We start from the raw sequence: 21649 nt of genomic DNA, 5'->3' as shown, positions 1-21649 counted from the left end.
TATATTCTGTGACCACTCATTTTTAATGACTTAAGGAACGATGAACAACTCAGGCAATTTAGGTACAAAAAAAAAGGTTTATTCTCATATTTACAGCCAGGATGTCAGCGATGTGATGCAGAAAAGCACAAAAAGGCAGATCTCAAGAAATCATGTCAAGAAATGAAAAGGAGAGAGCTGTAACCCTGACAAAATCAGAAGAAGAAAATAAATCACATCCCTGATGCTTCCAAGGGCTTCAGGTGCTACTTGTTCATAGAGATGGGACACACCTTCCCCCGATCCTTCTGCTTCTTCATCCATAACTTAAAATCAACATTGACAATAAGTACAGACACAATAATTTCATTAATGAAGCAGCCATCAAAACAAAAACAAAAGAAAATGCACATTTTGTGCTGTCAGTTTCTTGCATTCTCAGCACCATAACTCGTCTTCACTTTGTTCATCAACATTTGAATTCACCTAAACAGTAATTAACTAATAAATTCTGCATAAAAAAATCCTTCCAATCCTTTGCGTGTAACAGAGCTGGCATGTAGCAATGGGCAAAGCACACACACCCATTGAAACCTGATGGGCGTGCCTACAGTATGTGTATGTGTACGACCTGCTGCAGCCCACAGGCCTGTGTCCAGAGACGCCTGCATGCAACAACTTTTCCATCAAAACGCGAGAAGTCGATTTTTTTGATGAACCAATTTCCGCTACAACCCGTCTGGATATCAAAGATGTTAATGGTACTGTAGGTTTGAGGATTATTGCATATTATCGCACGTCAAATTGTGTGGTTGCACGCATCAGTTAGATGCTCATGGACTTAGATTTATCTTCCTCTCAATATCATTTGCACATAATTAACATCCCAGATGTACTACAGTCAAAATTATATTTGTTAAACTTAATCTTTCCTGTTGAATTGTACATTCAATCATTTTCAATCCGTCTTTCTCAAACATGATTATTTAAGCATATTGGATTTTCGAAGGTTACTCTCAGTCCCTTCGGTGTATGCAATAGGCAACAACTCAACGTCGTACAGGGCAGGAGGACACCACTTATTGACCTTAACCTTTGTGAAATTACATTTGTATCGGCTTTTTTGTTGTTGCTGCTTGGTATAGCAGAGAGGCTTGATAGTCAGAGTAAAGTATGCCTACTTTTTAGTGAAAGATGAGCAACTTCACACTACCTATAATGTGAAAATGCTGTAAACTCAACCCATCTGTAAGGCCAAGCAGGTTTAAAAGATCTCAAATATGTCCAGGTGTTCAAAAATATACATGTAGAAGTTCATGGGTCACGGTGAATTGTGGCATGTGGCCTCAAACCTAGGGGTAGTTTTTGTTAACCCACACAGGTTTATTCTATGATCACCACACAGACGGGCGGCAACTGCCGTTATTATTGTGATTTGGGAGAGAACATGCAAATATATAAATTGGGAAGCCCATCTTAGTCCTGAGCTTTTGAGTGTTGGTGGCTGCAGGGTTAGTGTTGGATTTGATTTCATTATGTGTCAAAGGGCTTGTATTAGCCAAGTGTGAGTGTGTGTGTGTGTGTGTTGTGTGTGTGTGTGAACTGGATGATGGGGTGGTAGTGTCCAGCCCGAGTCTTTGCCGAGGATGCAGTCCCTCCTCAGTGGTGCTGCCTCTTAGATAGGTACCTACACACACAGGTATTTTTAGGTGTTTGCATATTTGTTTTCTTTATTATTTTATTGTATAAAGGAAGTTCTAACAGGTTGTACAAGCATGCGTTATGTCACTAATATTATGAAACTGTTAGTAGTGTTTATGTGTGTGTCTACCTCTCCCAGTGTTTGTGGTTGAGTCCACTGAAGTCGTCAAGCTTGGCGATTTCTTTGAGGTACTGAGCCAGTTTATAGAGCTCCCTGTCCTTCTCTCTGTTAAGATGGGCCTTCATGAAGGGTCGGATCTAACACACACACACACACACACACACACACACACACACACACACACACACACACACACACACACACACACACACACACACACACACACACACACACTAAAATTCAGCAAAACATCTGCATAATGCTGAAAATAATAGAAGAGTTGAGGTTCTAAAGACGATAATGCTGACCGCCTACCTTTAGTCCGTTCTGTGGGTTCATGAGGAAGTTTCGTCCGATGTCGTCAAACATTATGGTGTTCTTTCTGTTGTAAAAATCTCCGTACTTCCCCCATATCACACCCAGGGGCTTCACCTGGATACACGGACACAGCACAAATAAAAGCATAATCCCTAATCGAGATGTAAACAAAAGAAGAAAAAGCGACACAACAACTAAATATAAATGCTTTCTTCTGCTGTGAAAGATTTGTTTGCATCAGTAACATGTGAAACTGCAGCAGTGTGTGTACCAACCTCCACAACCCCTCTCTTAGGGGTATGTACCGTGATCATTGCTGCGCTGTCCAGCATGAACGTAATCTTGTAGTTAGGGTTGTCTGTCACTCCCAGCTCCTACACACACACACACACACACACACACACACACACACACACACACACACACACACACACACACACACACACACACACACACACACACACACACACACACACACACACACACACAGGGTTAAATTGATTAACACTGCCACCTTTTGGCAGAAAAAGATACAGTACAGTAACGCAGCTTGAGCAACAACACAAACAAAGAACACAACAAGTGGAATATTTACTTTCATTTTGGCATCAATCCACTTCATACTTGTAGCAGCTACGGATAAAAAGCATATGTGTAAGATGTGGGAAGACCGCTGGGTACCAGCACACAGAAGAACTCAAAAACAACAAATAGTCATAAGATGTGTACTTAGTTGAAAAGTACTGAGGACATTCAGTGGCTTAGAAGCCCGGTACATGTCCAATAAATACAAAGTAAATCATTTAAAAACTGTTATTGTTGCATGTTCCAAGAAATGCAGTCATACATATTTTAACTACATTCTCCAATTCATCAACAGTGAAGCATGCCATTTAGCCCAAATAAGACTGAGAGAAGAGAAGAGAAGATACATACACCAGATAACAATGTCATAGTCCTCGTAGGCTGACGTCAGGAACTCGTGAAGGTACGGTCTCATCAGCTCTTGACCCGTTTCTGCACATGACTTGTGATCTTCACACACACAAGATGCAGACATAAATACATAATGTCCTAGATTAGCTAGCAACTATACAAACAGTGATGGTTATATATGTTGTAAATAATGTATATGCTCGACTGACTATCATTACAGAAGGAGTGAGCTAAATAGAGATCAATCTGTCAAATCTGACAAATGTTGGTGTCACTGTAACTCACCGAACAGTGTGTAGTCCACATCCAGTACCAGAAGCCCCTTGCCTTCTCTGGGAGAGTTCATCTCCTCCACCTTATAGTCTTTCACTCTGCGGGCAATCTTAGCCAGATTCTCCTCTCTGCTGACAGAGAACAGCATTTGTTTCTCAGACAACCACAGATATATTTACTCACGCCATCTCACATATGTAATCTTACTTTCTTACAACCACAGACAAATATCTGACCTGTTCTCCACTTCAATGACCTCCTCCTCGATGTCAAAATCATTGACTACGTCATCGTTCTCTGGGGGAGGGGCTAAAACCTCTTCCTGCACAAAACAAAACAAAACACATGCACAGTTAAAGTGTACCAGTCAGCCAAGGGGCGATTCTACATCATCCCATCCTCAAACACAACACAGTTAGTAAAATAAATATTAAGACTTAAGATGTCAGAGAACAAACCATCCAATTGGCAAGTTATATCAAAATGACAACACTGTAGTCAACAGCTAGCAGGATCGTTACCTAACAAAACACTTATGGATCATTTGATTAAAGATAGTTAGTGACCCACAGGCTTAAATAACGAGTAAGAGAACATGCTTATCATGTTACTCTTTCATCAACTATCATGTTTGGTTGAACTGACAATTAGCTTGTCACTCAGGCACATAGCAGCTACAACTAGTCATACAAATATATTTGGAGTCAGTTCATTTCTCTATCACCCCGCCACCTACCAGGCTCTCCTCTCTGGTACCCATCATCATGATCTTAGTGTTAGGCTTCAGCTTCAGTGAACCCAGCTTCACCTCATCCTCTGCAGGTTTACCTGGAGGCAGGAATGACATAGAGAAAAAACAATAGTAGAATAGGGATACTCATTTAGCTAAAAAAGTTAAAAAAACACATAAAATGAAAATAGAAATAATTTATAGACTGCAGTCAGGTGGTGCAAATTGACACTCAAACAGGTACAAGACATAGAAATGGACATGTTTTCACATGTAAAACATCAGCTTGGTATGAATGTGAATTAACACAGCTAACGCCTGGGGAGATGTAGTGGTGGATTTATTTGATCAGAAGCTTATTTCACTTAGGAGAGAAGTTTCTTACATATAATTAACAATAATGCAAAAAAACTATGGAAAATAAAGTCTTGATATTTTGTCCACTTGTTTTGGATATCATATAGCATCATTCACAGAGGCCCCCTCAGGTATAAAGCACTTGGGACAACTCACCTTTGACCTTGAGTCCCAGTAGTTTCTGTCTCTCTGGCAGCACCCCAGTCAAGGTCTTTATGGACTGTTTCAGGTCCATCACTGTGTCCTCCTCAGACAAAGAACTGATGGAGTACTCCTGACCTCCCCACTTTATGATCACTGATACTGACATGGCACACAGGACTCTTCACACACATAAACACACTTGACTGCAGCTGGAGTTGGGTATGCAGGCGCACAAACGAGTGCACACACTTTCAAGCAAAATTATTTCCAGCTACAGTAACACACATGCACACGTACACCTTGCAGAGAGGGGAAAGTAACAAGGACAGGTGTCAGGATGCCACACTGTAACTGGCAGTTGCTTGAGCAAAACATAAAAAGTAGCTAATAATGAAATACAGAGAACAAAACATGACATTCCTAGTGTTAAGCATGTGTTGTTTTGGCTGGCTAATTCAAGACACACCGGCCAAATGCTACCTAAATCGGAGCAGATACTTTGACATTCCCTGATGTTGATATTTTTAGCAAGAGATGGCTAACACTGACTAGCAACAATGTAAACACGCGAGGTAATGAGCAAACTAGCTAGCATTAGCTGACTACGCTACACGGTTTGGGTATCCTTACCTGGTAGAGCAAGCGAACATGTAATGCTTGGCAAACACTGTCAAATTTCGTCGAAAAGTTGAATGAATGAATTAAGTTTGCCGTTCATTTTCATTCATCGAGCGGCGCACATCCTGGCATCTCGAATCATGCCGGTAGTGACGTCGCGGAAAAAAAAAAAAGCTTCGTTGCCATAGTGACCATATTTCAATAGATTAACATAAAATCGTTTTCCACTGACTTCATCCTTAAATGTAATTTTATAAAGACAAGAAAGGAAAAAATAACAGGTTACAACAGTGTAAAAATACTCTGTTACAAGTCAAAGTAATGCGTTCAAAGTATTACTTAAGTAGAAGTGCATAAGTATAACTACAAAATATACAATTAAAAGTATTCATTATGCAGAATGGCCCATTTCAGAAATATATATATCATATTAATGGATAATAATTAGTGATGCATTAATATGTTCACCACCTTATGTTGCAGCTGATTAATGTGGAGCTAGATATAATCACTGCTGGGTAGCGTAACCTATGATAATAATATATCATCAGTTATTAGTTGATTTGTATTAACTGAGGTTGATAAGTAACTAGTAGGCTAACTAAAGTGATTACATAAATGTAGATCAGTAAAAAGTGGCCTACAATATTGGCTCACAATATGTATTGGAGTAGAAGTATAAAAGAACATAAAATGTAAATACTCAAGTAAAGTACAAGTACTTCAAAATGATACTTGAGTACAGTACTTGAGCTGCCACTGACGACCTCTGCAACCTGCATATAGATCCAGTAGTACTTTTATAGAAAATGCATTTTGCACATAAATTATTGTGAGATACCACTGAATTACAAATCTGTGCACCAGAACATTGACAGACTGTGCAGAGGCTTATTAAAATTTGGTATGTTTTATTTATTGTTTTTAATATGTACCCTGTGCTCCCTGTACAGTAGCAGTGATACAAAGTGTATTAACCTGGTGAAATTAAGTAATTTGAATTGTGATTGTTGTGTGTTGTTGCACTTTATATCACCTTTAGTTCAGTGAATGAAATGGGGGCATATTTTACGTGCGGTTAAATTTACTGGTATGTAATAATGTTTTATTACAATGCTTTAACATGACAGCAGAGCATCCCATCCACCAATAAAACCCCACTTTTACTATCTAAATGTCTAGTCCCTTTAGTGTTTAGTGTTTATTTGGATTCCCATTAGTTATTATTACTCCTGTACCTGTGGCCCCTATTAAAATATAAAGTTTAATGAACACATATTTACATTTATATTACATACAGTAAATAAAAACAATATCACAAAAACAGTGACAATATCTCAATGCCCTTTGCATTGAACATAACTCAACACTAACAGCCACGTTACTGCCCTCGAGCCTCCCATCCAAACTCTAAACTTGATCACATTCATGATAAACAGAAGCGAATACTTTGTAAATATCCAGGCCTAGTAAGTACAATAATGCCTCATAAAGGAGACACAAGTGCATTACGTATGGGCAAAACTATCTGTACTGTCCAGTGTTGGTATAACAAGTAAGAGCCAAAATATGCAACGGGACAGACTGTATTGCGCATGCTCGTTATGTCCTCCTCGGTACTTCGGGGTAATGGCTGCTAGGTGAGATGAGCGGATCGGCCGCATCCTTTGAGTTTGAGGCACTTCCATCGAGAGGACCGTTAACTCGGGCGGTGCCAAGTTAAAATGGTCGATATCCGACCCGAAAAGTATCCCGAAACAGTTGTACATATTGCGAACATCGTCCTTAAAATGTAAGCTCTATTTTTTCTTATTAGTCTTGGGATTGTCGCCATAGCTAGCTCAGGATATATCAATCTGCTTGCTAGCTATGCTACTGTTGGACTTAACGGTAATGGCTAGGGGAAAACAGTTTGTGCTAATCTTCAAACGGTTTAAGATAACGATATCCGCTTTTATTTGAATTAGTATGAACGCTGGTGTCTAAAATAGTAGCGTTAGAACCAAGCTAACGCGGTTATGTTTCTATTTTCCGTTGTATTGAAGTGAGCTTTATTGTTGACAGTAGCTAACAGACAGCGATGCTAGCTGACTACGTTAGCTTGAATTGTTGGCACTCTGCCTGCTGCCTGCTCGATGCAGCTCATGATCCCTACACAGCACGTACACAGTTATAGATATATTACCAACTTCACACCTGGAGAAACCGAAGCCGTGAATTTGCTTTGGCAGTCCTATATTATACCGCCACATACAAACCAGCCTCTAGTTAGCAAAGTGTTGCAGTCTTTTACGGGGTAGCGAAGACATTTCTTTCGTCCGTCGAGACGGAGGGGTTACTAAAGTTCATGGCGTACCACAATCGATGCAGCACTCACTCGTCCATAACGTTTGTAGTGCCGATGTTTATGTTTAGCAACCATTTAGACTAAATCCAACCACACCATGTATAAATACACCCATTTAGACTAAATCCAACCACACCATGTAGCTGTTAATGGATTACGACAGATAAAAATACAGTGGTAGACCTCGCGTTATATAAGATCGGATTCTGCGAAGTGATCTCTCTCTGGCCAGTGATAGTTGTGGTGAATTCAAAGTTATGTAAGTTATTAGGGTCTTGTCATGGGATGCAGTACTATTAATTGATGGAAACTCTGCTATTGGCATCATGAAGTGATTGGAAACGTGTCTTTTAAGTGCCACACCGGAAGTTGAGGTGAAATGATCAAACGTTGTTCTTCTGTGAGCAACGTGTGTTGAGCAACCAAGGATAGTTTCGGTTTCTTATTTTGCAAGTAGCATCCCCAGTGAGCTTCAATCCGGCCTGTGAAATGGCCTTTTGCAGTACCTAACTTGCAGGGTTGAAAATGCATGTCCGAAAAGACTTCAAGAGCTCCTCTGTTTTGAGTCAGAGTTCTTTCAACTAAGTTAGGAAAAAGGCCGCCTCAGATTTCCCTTTGTGGTACTTTGACTTTATAACAAGTTCCTTGGTTAGCAATGATTTATTTATTGGAGGTCCTTAAGTCTACAAAAAGAGGACAGATCTGGTTTGTCGTGGACAGTTTGAAACTGCAGCAGGTTCTTAACTTAACCTGACAGTAACAATAAACTCTAATAGCCTTGGAGTAACTGTTAAGCCCCATAAGAGCTTTTCATCCCCTTTAAGGGTTAAAGCTAAAGTGGCAATGCATTTTAGAAACGTTTTTGTTATATTTGTTCAAATACCCCTTACATCCCAACAGCAATCAATAAATCAAATGCTCTGACTAAAAAAGGAAAAATTATCACATGTTACATCATTTAATTATGTTAATTCTAAGGAGGCATGAAGGGACGGGTTGTCAGTGTTGCCAACATGGCGACTTTCTTGATAGATTTAGCAACTTTTGGGGTTAGTGCTGCCTCCTGCTTTCATTGGAAAAAAGTTCGCAACAATTGGCTGGGTTTTTCACTTGGATCATTTAAATTAGTTTAGCTTACTCTTGCTGGCTTCTCCAATGTTACCTACCCAAGCTTTAATTTACATGGGAAACAGTGATTATATTGAGTGTGTTTGCTTTACAGTTTACATTTTATTGATTAGCTAGTTACTTTGACTTTGACGCATCAGTTGAAACTCTTTTGAATTAGTGGTCTATGTTTTTTGATTGCTGATGACTCCAACACAATAAGTAGTTAAACAACGTGGGAAGTAACATATATGAGTTCACATACAGCTGGCACTATTACATTTTGGTTGATACATATGAAATATGTCTTTCACTGTATACATAGTCACAGAGAAGTAAGCCAATAAGAAAACATGGGGGAAAATAAATATTTGCTCTTTGAGTACATGCATATACAGTGTTGAAGTTTGGTGATGTCATATAAAGATAGACATATTATAGTATTTATTTTAGATATTTGATCTGTTTTGTAAATAAATGTTTTCTTTCTAAAAATGTCCTTGTATATAACTATTGTGATATAAAATATCACATACAGTAACCCACATTGCCTACAACTAGACTGTTGTAAAACATAAAATAAATGTATGCTGTGAATATAAACAGAACAGTGTGTGAAAAACTGACTAAGCATACTTTGTATGTGAACAAGCAGATTTTGCAAGTGCGCCTAATTTATCAAACCTGCCGTGAAGTTGCACCTGCATAAAAACACCTGGAAGTGTTCCCACATAGTTTATTTTTTAGTTGCGTGTGCAGTGCTCATGTAAAGTTTTGTGCAAACAGAATAGCCTCAATTCCTTTGCATGAACTTGAGTTTGAAATGATTATAAACTGATAGATTTGACTGTAAATGTGGGTGAAGCAGTTGTTCACCTACCCATTTCCATGCCAACAAGCCTTTATGTAATGTAATGTACTGTATATAATCTCACTTTTGGGACTAGAACAATGTTTCCATGGATTGTTTTTTCTACATTTAGCAGATGGGAACATAACACACAAAAGTGAAGGTAGGAAGACTGTCAACACTGTTGTATCTGCCAGTAATTTAGTGGCAGTAGTTTGATTTTGTTACCTGCCCCCACCTGACAGTACAAAAACATTGGGGAAGCAGCAAGACAGCGTTTTGTTAATGTTTTACAGATAATAATTTCAACGGCATATTGCCACTCATACTGTGGGTTTCAGCACTAACTTGTAATACCAAAACAAACAGTGACATATACAAAAGATACCACTAAACCCATTTAGTGTTATGGATAATTATTGTTATAAAGGTGTGGATTTAACATTACCCACCTGCTAGATGCAGGAAAACATTGGCTGTTGTTGGGTAGGTTTAGTTCTACTGCCAGCCACAATAAAAATACTTTTGTGTCATAAAATACTTAGCAGTTGGTGTGTGCACTTCACGGTTGCCCCGTGGATGACATAGCTGTTTTATATCTCCGGCTTCCTTCTGCACTTCCTGTATCTGTCTCTCTCTACCTCCCTGTGACCTCTCTTCACTCCCCACCTCAGTCGTCCTACTTTTTTCTGCCGGTTGACTTTTCATCTTTTTGCTCTCATAAACTGTAACTGCTTAGTATCCCCCGCGCATCCTGTTAAACATCTTTTTGTGCATTTTCCCTCTTTCTCTGCAGTGCATCCACTCTTAACATCCCGTCTTAGTGGTCAGTTCTGCCTGCCGATCCGAGGATAAGCTGAGACCATGGCAGTGAAGGACCGTGTAGAGTCGGTGCTCAATGTGGGTCTGCGTGTTCCCAGCATCATGCTGCTGGATGTCCTGTACCGCTGGGACGTCAGCTCCTTCTTCCAGAAGATCCAACGCTCCAGCCTCTCCAACAACCCCCTTTTCCAGTACAAATACCTGGCACTCTACCTGCACTACGTAGGTCAGTGTTGGTGTCACACGCACACACACTCACGCACACGTGACACAAAGCCTGTTCCAGTACAAACACATTCCCCCTGTATTAACACTTCCTAGAGGATTAGTGTAAAACAAACGCATTACACAAATGCTTTGCGCTGTCTGCACAAAATAGAGTTTTACACATTTCATAATGTAACACGTGTAATGAGGTGTAACTACTGGCCTGTCAATGTTATCAGTTAAGTTAACATGACCTATGGTAGGTGTTTTGTGGGGACTTTGACTGGGCTATCAACTCAAGTGACTCCTGTTCCGCTGGCTTTATCAGTAGGTGGAGAGCCAACAGTCACAATGTTACCTCTCTTGGTTGGATTTGCATGGTTTCTTTTCTTTTTTTTCTATTCATCAAAGTCAGCCTTCTGTACCTTGCGCTGGTCAGTTTTAGAATGCTCACACATGGTGGTAGGCAGTAAGCCACGAGGCTCTGCGTTGTAGTGATTTCAGGACGGTCGGGAGGGAGGGATGGTTTGGCATGGAGACAAGTGGAGTGCGACCAAAACTATCTGATTTATCTGTTGGTAAAATAAAAAAAGATGGATGCCGCCTGAAACCAGGTTTCCTCCTCCAGCTGTGCAGTATTTGTGACATTGTGAGTCAGCTGTGCCAGTCAGAATTAGTGTGTGTCATACGTGTAGGTAGCTCTGTCAGACAGAAGCAAAAGATTTACATGGCGCAAGAAAACAGGAAAAATAACAAAGAAAAATTATTTGTGAGAATGCCAACCTTCATCATCACTGAACTGTTTTCCAATTTTTCTTAATGTTTGGTTGGCCAATTCCAGGATTGAAGTTTAACTGGATAGTTGCCAGTTTTGTCATTTGAAATGTCCACTTAAATGTTATCCAGTAAACATGTTTACAAGTGTAGCGTTGGTCATTCTTACCTGCGGTTAAGCATGTGATGGAAGAAATGACACGGGAAAGACCCTTGAGTCAGATTATGAATATATAAAACAAGGTCTCTGCAACACGGGGAGACGGTCAGGTATTCCAGTGACACAGGAGCACTGAAAGACAGAAACAGTGATGTGAAGTTGACTCAGCAAAGTCTGATGGTCAGACTGTGATTTGACCTAGCTAAAAGAAAACCGACGAGCACAGTGTTGAGCTTTCTCTGTGAGTGTTTGCAGTCAGACTTTGCTGCAGTTAATGAGCCAATAGGCTTGGTATGTGCTGATGAGCGCTGTGGCTGGACAGACGAATAAATAAAAGGGAGAGAGTAACTGTTGCTATGCACTGAGGAGTTTTTTGGGCACTGTTTTTAGAAAGTAGATTGTTGTGCGATAAGCCCATTGACCACAGTGACTGTTTGATTCACTATCAAAGATGTCTCCATGCAATCACATAGAAACCTATTTTACACACACACCTAAGTATATCACTTATGTGTTGAAAAGATAGTATGGTCAAACAGGAAGCAGCAGAGATGCTTTTTATATGGCATGTATTATCACTTCTTCTTTTACTTGATGCTGTTTCTGTCGATTGTCTCTTACCGGTTGTACGTGCGCGTGTCTGTTTGTGCTTGTCTTCATGTTTGATTACATCGCAGGTTACATCCTGAGCTTGGTGCTCCTGACTCTGCCTCGTCAGCACCTGGTTAAACTCTACCTGTATGTCCTTACGGCCTTGCTGCTGTTTGCTGGTCACCAAGTCTCAAGGTACACACACACACTCTCTCGCACGCACACACACACACACACACACACAGAGACATTATTTCCGTGTCTAATGTAGACCGTGACTTTTCAAATGTGGCTAGGTATATTCTGTCAGATACGCATACTGTTTATCTGACATACTGTTGCTTATGCTTGTTGTCATATTTAGATTTGTAAGCTTTCACTGTACTGTATAATGTTTAGGTGAATAATCAAATTTCAAATATATCAATAGCTGCTGAGTGTTCCTTGTGCTAGCTAAGTTGAGTCTCTAGAAATATTTGTGTTGAGCTATAGGTCAGTGGTATATAACAAGACTCAATAGATTTCCTTGTAAATTGAGCATTTTGACCTCTCTTTGTCAGGGATTATGTCCGCAGTGAACTGGAGTCTGGCCATGAAGGGCCTGTCTACTTGGAACCTCTCTCCATGAACAGATTCACCACTGCACTCATAGGTATAATATTACACATGGATGCATATAGACGCACTTGCAGAGTATACATAACGGTGCACAGATGCGTCGTTCACAAAGCCAAGCATTGGCAGGTTGGACGTAGTTCAACAGCTCATTTCTCAGCTCACAGGATACTCTGGCTCTATTTTATTTTGAGCTCTCTTTTCCCCTCTCCTTTGTGGTTTCCCAGTCATCTGCACAGTCTTAAAAAAGTATTGAAAAAAGAATTACATAGATCTTCTGTCACTTATAGTACTGCAATATACGAAACTTAAACCCACGTTTCTGTTACAGCGAAAATCCATCCTTCATATAGAAGGCACTGACCTCTTACGGGAGTTGCTGCAAATTGCCCGGCTATATTAAAAAGCATCTCTTTAAGGTCATATCACCTGGCTGCTCTTGACATAAATCTCACTGATCATCCACTTCTACCATTAGTACTGTGAAAGCTGGTCCATGTTGAATTGAAAATGTTACGAGTTGCTATGTTCCTGGATCCATAGGTCCTGGTTTCATCTTACTGGAGAGTAGATATGGAGTCTCCTGTGCTATAAATAGATCACACTCAGTGCTGATCACACTGCACAGTGAAAGCCTCAGAAAGCGAAAATAACATAGTTACAGTGACAAAGATATACTGCTGCAGAGAGAGTGGGGGGGGGAGGGATCAGAGCTGCTAAATGTCCAAGTGGTTTGTGTACGTGTGTACCGTGCATCGTCTTTCGACTTCATTCCGTTTCATCTTCTTTCAGGTCAGCTGGTGGTGTGTACGCTATGTTCATATGTGATGCAGACCAAGAGGATTTGGCTTTTCTCTGCTCACCTTCTCCCTCTGGTGGCCAGACTGTGCCTGGTCCCACTGGAGACCATCGTCTTCATCAATAAGTTCTCCATGATCTTCACAGGCCTGGAGGTCATTTACTTCCTGGCATCCAATTTGTTGGTACCATACAACCTGGCCAAGACAGCCTACAGGGAGCTGGCTCAGGTAATAACCTAGTTATATGGCCTGATGTTGCAAGCTTTCTTTTTTATATTAGGAGTTCAGCCATAGTAGTCCTGAGAGATTTCATCACATTTAATATTAATGTTATTCTGTCTTTGTCCCAATTGCCTCCATCTCTCCTCTCCTTCTGCGTCTCTGTATCTCTCTCGCTCTGTCCCCCAGGTGGTGGAAGTATACGGGCTGCTAGCTTTGGGTATGTCTCTTTGGAACCAGCTGGTACTTCCAGTTCTCTTCATGTGTTTCTGGCTACTGCTGTTCGCATTGCAGATCTACTCCTACTTCAGCTCCAGAGACCAGCCTACCTCAAGGGAGAGGCTCCTTTTCCTCTTTCTTACCAGGTAGGATCATACCACAGGTCCGACTGTGTGGGGCATCACAGGTTGTACATCACAGTCTTTAGAGTGTGTTTTGTATATTTGCAGGTTATGGTGGTGTTGGAATATAAAATGGCTTTTCTGTTTTGTTTTTTATTTGCCTTGTCTTGTAACTATTCTTTCATCTCCTTCTTCCTACTCCTCCCCCCATGTCCTCAGTATTGCAGAATGTTGCAGTACACCGTACTCCCTGCTGGGTCTGGTTTTCACCGTCTCCTTCATTGCTCTGGGAGTTCTCACACTCTGCAAGTTCTACCTGCAAGGTTACAGAGCCTTTATGAATGACAACACCATGCACAGGTCAGTCAGTGCATATGTCTGCACGTGTGTGTGGGTTTGTTGAGGGTGTCTGTTGGTATGTGTCTATACTTTTAATCACTTAACATGTTTGTTTCCTGTCCGTCTGTGCAGAGGGATGACAGAAGGCATCACCCTGCTGATCCTCGCTGTCCAGACTGGCCTCATCGAGCTTCAAGTCATCCACCGAGCCTTCCTCCTCTCCATCATCCTCTTCATTGTTGTAGCTTCCATCCTGCAGTCCATGCTGGAGATAGCTGACCCCATAGTCCTGGCCCTGGGAGCATCAAGAGACAAGTAAAATACATTTACCATACATCTTGTTTAAAAAGAAAATAAGTTATTTCATTTTAGTTGTATCTTTTTGCTGATTTATAATCCTCACTTTTAAACAAAAGTGCCAACTCTGTATTTTGGCAACACAGTTAAAGGTCAAAACTAGACATTTATTTATTACCACTACCCCGAAAGGTAGGCAATGCTTTGGAAAATGAGAAAAGTACCCAGAATGTGTGAAAGCAAGATGCCCATGTTGGTACAGATGAAGCTGAACGTCTTCTCTTTTGCTCCCTCCTCTGTCTGTCCTTCAGGAGTTTGTGGAAACACTTCAGAGCAGTCTCACTGTGTCTGTTCCTGCTGATATTTCCAGCCTACATGGCCTATATGATCTGTCAGTTCTTCCACATGGACTTCTGGCTACTCATCATCATCTCCTCCTCCATCCTCACGTCACTGCAGGTAACACAAGCCGACACACTCAGAGCATGCACATGCTATTAAAGGTACTCACACACCTCTTGGACTTTTTTATGTTTGAATGTTTTAGAACAATAAATTGCAATAGCTGTAATTGCACTTAATTTGTCTCAATTTATAGAGACAGAAGATAATAGAAATCCTGTCTCTAAAACTCATGCGTTACGCACTGTGCCTGAGGATCCTAAACCATCTGTAATTTGTGTTTAATTATTGAATTGAATTACATCAAAATGCTGAGACACTCTCCTCCGTCACCCCCAGGTCCTCGGCACTCTGCTGATCTACATTCTCTTCATGGTGGAGGAGTTTCAAAAGGCTCCAGTGGAGAACATGGATGAAGTTATCTACTGTGTCAACGGGACGTACAGATTGCTGGAGTTCATGGTGAGTGACAAACAGTAATACAGTAATGTGAGGAAGCACTAACGAGAAGGCAGCATGTGACCAAATGCAGCGGCATTGTTGACAAACGATAATGCTTCTATGGCATGTTGCTGATTTTTCTCCCCTGCCAGGTTGCGGTGTGTGTGGTGTGCTACGGCGTGTCGGAGACTGTATTTGGGGAGTGGAGTGTGATGGGCAGCACCATCATCCTGGTCCACTCGTATTATAACGTCTGGCTTAGAGCCCAGCTGGGCTGGCAGAGCTTCCTGCTCAGGAGAGATGCTGTAAACAAGATCAAAAGCCTCCCCACAGCCAGCAGCACACAGCTGGAACAGTACAACGACATCTGTGCTATCTGCTACCAGGTAGGAACTGGTTTTGTGTGTTTGCGTTCAGTACATGGCCAAGAATACATTTCAGGCTCGGCTAATGTGAAATTTGATTTGATACATGTTCAAGGCGTATTATGCAGGATTTGTCGGTAGCTGTTTGTAAACACATCATTCATAGTTGGCCCCTCCTCCTTCTCCAGGGAACCACGTTAGCAGAGAATCAGAGGAATAAAACGTTTTGTTATAGGACAGTTACGCAGATCTCTGCAGATACAGACCCCGCCGCACAATTCTAGTTATCAAAAGTGATGTATATACATTGTTTGTTTTTGTTTTTTAGAACAACCCTGCATAGAGCAAAGTGGTTTTTGAAACAAATGAAATGTCAACGGAAACATAACACAGCCTTTGTGTGCTCATTCCTTCCAGGACATGAACAATGCTGTGATCACTCCATGCAGTCATTTCTTCCACGCTGGCTGTCTGAAGAAATGGCTTTATGTCCAGGAGACATGCCCCCTCTGTCACTCACAACTCAAGAGCCAATCACCAACCACCAACCAAGAAGCCCCTGCAGCCAATCAGAGCCCTGCAGGCCAGGAAGAAGCCACAGCCCATAAGCAGCAGAACGATAACGCTCTTCCAGATGGTGGGAAGGAGGAAGGAACAGGAGAGCAGGAGGGAGGTAGTGGATCTGCCATGTCAGCTGGAGAAACCGCCTCCTCCTCCTCCTCCTCCTCCTCCTCCTCCTCCTCCTCCTCCGGTGTGCCCTCTACTCCCCAGCACCTGGCCAAGACTCCTTTATCATCATTATCATCATCTTCTTCTTCTTTTCCTTCCCCACTTGTGACTGAATCTCAGAACCAGTTGCTCACAGATCATCCTTCTTCGTCTTCCTCCTCTTCCTCTGACACATTGGACACGCACCCCTCTCCTCCATCTTTCTCCCAAACCTCCTCCTCACTGGCCCAGACAGAGGTGAGCCCTGCTGAGCCCGGCCCTCACCTAAACCCAGGCTTCCTATTGGACAGCCAGGAGTCACCTGCTGGTCCGTCGTCACAGCTTGACCAGCTCACTTCCCCTTCTGAGGAACAGTCGCCTCCTCCTCGCAGCCTCTGAGCCCCATCGTAACACACACGACACACGTGCATGCACATATAAACACACAATCTAAATACTCCATCTTCCAATATTCTGCCTATATTCTACATCTGCTGTTGGCTATCCCATCATGTCAGACATTCAATTCCAAACCTTTCCATTTTGAGAGAGCATTGAAAGAAAGATGGATGATTCAAACTTCACAATTTATTTTAGGCAATTGTCTTGGAACAGTTTGTCGAAATGTGTTTCCATGATGAGTTTAACTTTCATGCCAACAATGATTTTAATTTTCCATTCAAACCAAAAAGGGGAAAGCAGTAATCTTATCTCTAGTTCTACATCAAGTCCATGAAATGTGAAATCCTGAATGAAACTGAAATACTTAGATCACAGCTTTTGACATTTATATTGGACACATGATGACCTTTCTAAAACAATGCTTATGTCCTTCTCATTTCATGTGATGGTTGCTCCCATCATGCCTTTGTTTGTGCAGCTTCTCTTTTCATCGCTGTGCATTTCATAGTATTTGGGTTTTCTTCGTTGTCCTGTCTGTGCCATGATCCAACGAGGAAGGGGTCAGAGGCAAAGAGAGCCTCGATAGGTTAGAGATAAATGATGGTTGCGTTTTAAACCGTGATGAAGTCATAAAGCTTCATAGAGTCTACAGATTTCTCCATCGATTCGATAAAGAGTTTTGGTTTTCACTGTTGGATGACCGTAGTGTATTCATGAATACACTGAGCATTAACAGAGACCGAATGTTGTTTCTTGAGGCCGTCACGTGACCTGAAGCCCGGTGCTAAGCAAGAGGATACATAGTGTGGTCTATTTAAGTGTTACAGTGTGAACAAATCAAAGGGTTCACATGGAAGAACGAATTCATTTCATGTGTCAAGTCTTCTCCATGATACAGCTTCAATATATGAATCAAACTTGTTAGGCTGGTCCCAGCAAAAACAGTTCTACTCCTCACCGCCAAACTTTTGTATAACTGTTAAGAGATGTTATTTTTAAGATAGTTTTTACATTACTGCTTTATTGGACAGCCCGCAGTGCAGACGGACTGAAAACAAGGGAGAGAAAAACAGAGAAGGGAGATAACACACGACAGAGGCCACAGTTTGTATTTGAACCTTCAGCATTGTGAGAATGTGTGTAAATTCGCCCACCGAGCCGACAAGGAGCCCACACTTTGTTGTCGTTGGGTTTACTTCGTTCATGGTACTCATCCGCTCATCTTCCCGAGCTCAGCTGATTCTACAAACGCATTAAACCAGTCCTTCCAAAGTTTGTCAACGAGCGAGCAAGCGATTGTTGAGACTCTTTCATAGCAGGGGCCAATCACCTTGCTCCATCCACCTCCTTTATAAACCAATCACTTCAAAGCACCCTGTGTTTTCTAAGACCATCATTATCCTCCTGCTGCTCAGTCACTCCATGAAATGTTACTACCAGCAAATTGAGCCGTTTGATAAGAAAGATATTTTTTTTTTCACACATGCTCGCCCGCACACTCTCTCGGTCTGCATCTGTGCTTAGTAAACGGGGCCGGACGGGGAGAAGTGTGTGTGTGTGTGTTGGAGAGTCTGAATGAGACTAAAACTTGAGAATGCTGAGTCCTGATGCACGCTTATATGTAGAGCTTGCACGCTGCCACTGTTACCACAGCATTTATTCGTTTGTCTCCAATGTGCTCTAACCTTGCTACCAATTGTTTTTATTTCTTTGCAATTTTTCTTTTTCTTTTTGGGGTGGGGGGGTTGCATTTGCACTAATGTCATTTATACTAGCAACGCTCCAAAGCTGTTTTGTTGCTGTCAGCAACCAAATACCCTCTGATGTGTTTGTGTACGAGGAAACAGCCCAATCTGTTAGTGTGTAATGTATATAAACGTTGCTCTGTACGGCATCTATATTAAACCAGAGGATTGTTGATATATAAATAAGATTAGGGCTTGGTTTCTCCAAAGCTTCCTAGTGGTTTGATGTTCTTTGTTACTTTACATGCCTGTGAACAAAGACAAACTTGTGGCTAAGAAGCTTTGAGGGAAACCAAGCCTTCTGATCTGTGAGACCAGCCAGTGTTGCTGCTTCTCCGCTCTGTATGACGCGTTTTTAAGCTGGTGTGATCACTCTAGTGCCCTCTACTGTTAGGAGTGGGATCAGCACGACGCCGACGGACAGGAGATGCACTAGTTAACCCTCAACTGTATTACTTACTACCACTATAACTTAAGGTCTTATTACTATGAATGACTTAATTGTTGACATTGGAAAGCGTTGGCCGCAGGGCTGAGAATGAATACATAATCAATGTAGGATCAAACCGGGCCAACGCTGTTTAACTGTTTCTTTTTTTTTTATTAAGAGATGAAAAGTTTGATGTATTTTGCACATGTTCCACTAAAAGGTGAACATAAGGACTTTTCTGTATTCTTGAACGACTCATTCTCATTTTTATTATCAGCTCCATTCCTTCTACTTTGATGTAAAACAAAGCACTTGAAATGGTTACAAAGATTTAAAAAAAAAAATTCAATGTGGAGCATTTGAACTGTGTAAAGCAGAGCGATCACCTGCGCGACAAAATGTCAAGATGAGAACTGTCATTGGCAACTGTATGTGATTTTTGCAGTGCAGTATTATGTGATAAGTAACGGGCAGAGAAGCCTGTCAGCTGTTGATTCCAGATGTATTTGCTCAGTTTATACTCCATGTTGGAGAAATTGCAGGTATTAGTTCAATCTCCAGGCTATGAACTGTGACTTCTCTTTTCATACTGTCTGGGATTTAACATCAAATGTTTTAATGCAATCTTAAGAGTATACAACATAATCATCTAATAATCAAAGAAAGCTTTTTGGAAAATACATATTATAAAACTCAGCGTTTCAATCTTTAAATGCGTTATTTGCATTCAGCTTGTGGGTTTGACTTCATATAAAAAGCAGCAATGAATGTTTAGGCAAGTTGTCCGTGAGCTCTTGTGCCAAACACATGCATCACCCTTCACCGCTGCGCTACATGTTGAGCAGCATTTATCTTTACATAGCAGCTCCTCCGGTCAGCTGTGAGCTCTAGTGTTTGTTTAGATTGTAAAACAGTACGTTTGCCATCAATCCACGTCAGTTAAAACAAATTATATTTATATCATTGCTCTTGATTGACTTGCTGGTAAAATAACACAAAAGAAACAAGCCAATGTGATCTAAATGTCCCAATTATTTCTTATTCTGAAACAGTTGATGTGTAGTCATTTGAAATTACCTCCATTGAATTGAATGGAGTAACCAAGAGTAATATGAATACCTATGATACATACATATACATATGATAGCTGAAGTCCGTCTCCCATCTGAAATCCAGATGTTTTTGAAGCTCAATTTATCACAGTACTTTGCAAAAACGTTACTTTATAACGCTGAAAATGTAAGCAAATATTGTAATGGAATCTGTAGCTGCCACGGAGCGCTCTCATCACATTGTTTTTTTTTTTTCTGAATGCATTTTAGAAAAAAAACCTCACTGCTGTCTAATACTATTGCCTCTGACGAACAGATGTTAGTTGATAATCTTCAGGGCTGAGACGCCCGACAACTTTTTGTTTAATTAGTTGTTTTGTCTGATTTTAGTTTTTCCACACACACATTTAAGACCTGCTCTGTAAAACCTGACTCTGAATGCAAGTTGTATTCCGTTAAAATGCTCCACGGTTGGTTTTGGACTTTCTGCCTGACATTGCCTTGGTTATTTTACAAAAATTGAATGTCAGAAATAAAATGAACCATCCATTCTGGACCTTTATTTTATTTGAATTTCATATATTATGTAATTGTATGTACCAAAATAGTGCAGTAGTTTAGCACTTTAGTAGAAATATGGGAAGTGGTAATCAGGATTCTTATAATAAGTATATTAGCAGGCCTAGTATTTAAATATAGACTTTTAATAAATAATACAATATTTTTTGAAACATTATTAGGAAGGAGAACTTGGTGATATGGTTGATTTTTCACTATGCATACAGCTTTGTTTTATTCAGAATAATATATTTTATTATTTCGCTACCAGGTTTGGTGGTGCGTCAGTGCGCGTGCAGTTGGACGAGTCTGACACATGATGGCGCTGTTGTGTCGTTTTTAGACTTGAATGGGAAGTGATACAACCAAACTGTCGCTCGGGCCACGCGCGCGCGCACACACACACTGGACTATTTCTGTCACAGTACTGTAGGGACTCACTGCGCAACAGTAAGTTTATAGTGGTTTTATATCGTGTTTTCTATTTAGTTGTTCCTGTTCTTCAATGGGCTACTGTTGGGCGCGTGCATGTTTCTGCATTATTAGGTTATTTAATCCTGCTTTTCTTATTTCTTATGATTTAATCTCGCTTTTAAAATCTGCAATACAACACTTTAATATTCATGTAGATAAACATAATATATATTATGCTCAATCCAGTTTCAAAGTTACCTTTATACTAATGATATTTGTACATTTAAGTATTCTTACAGCGTTTTATGATGTAAAAATCCTGTAGGATAATAAACACACCTCTGGTTTTAAGTCTGACCTGATAGATTTAAATCAACAAATCTTTCAGGGTGAACATAACTCGATAATATCTCTTCGTCAAAGTTTAGCAGACCGCTTGCATTTATTGAGTAATTTAAAATGGTTTGCGAGAGAAGTCAATGACAA

The 21649-nt window shown here is 40.8% G+C and overlaps 2 protein-coding genes across 2 annotated transcripts; one reads left to right on the top strand and one right to left on the bottom strand.

The window, feature by feature from the left end:
- Positions 1-23: 23 nt before the first annotated feature.
- ublcp1 (ubiquitin-like domain containing CTD phosphatase 1) lies at positions 24-5331 on the bottom strand. The gene is made up of 11 exons (XM_029447364.1): positions 5190-5331; positions 4572-4858; positions 4065-4156; positions 3565-3650; positions 3341-3456; positions 3056-3154; positions 2715-2752; positions 2395-2493; positions 2117-2233; positions 1811-1938; positions 24-1666 (listed from the first exon to the last, which is right to left on the bottom strand). Exons 2-11 carry the CDS (start codon positions 4723-4725, stop codon positions 1639-1641), a joined length of 957 nt encoding a protein of 318 aa, XP_029303224.1. The 5' UTR covers positions 4726-4858; positions 5190-5331; the 3' UTR covers positions 24-1638.
- Positions 5332-6790: 1459 nt separating this feature from the next.
- LOC115018690 (RING finger protein 145-like) lies at positions 6791-20747 on the top strand. The gene is made up of 12 exons (XM_029447843.1): positions 6791-6969; positions 10278-10529; positions 12122-12230; positions 12596-12687; positions 13443-13678; positions 13859-14034; positions 14230-14370; positions 14482-14664; positions 14958-15105; positions 15388-15510; positions 15642-15875; positions 16272-20747. Exons 2-12 carry the CDS (start codon positions 10346-10348, stop codon positions 16959-16961), a joined length of 2316 nt encoding a protein of 771 aa, XP_029303703.1. The 5' UTR covers positions 6791-6969; positions 10278-10345; the 3' UTR covers positions 16962-20747.
- Positions 20748-21649: the final 902 nt, after the last annotated feature.

The sequence above is a fragment of the Cottoperca gobio genome, chromosome 14 (assembly GCF_900634415.1).
Source record: "Cottoperca gobio chromosome 14, fCotGob3.1, whole genome shotgun sequence".
Classification (NCBI taxonomy): Eukaryota; Metazoa; Chordata; class Actinopteri; order Perciformes; family Bovichtidae; genus Cottoperca; species Cottoperca gobio.
This window is presented reverse-complemented; position numbering and strand designations above follow the sequence as displayed.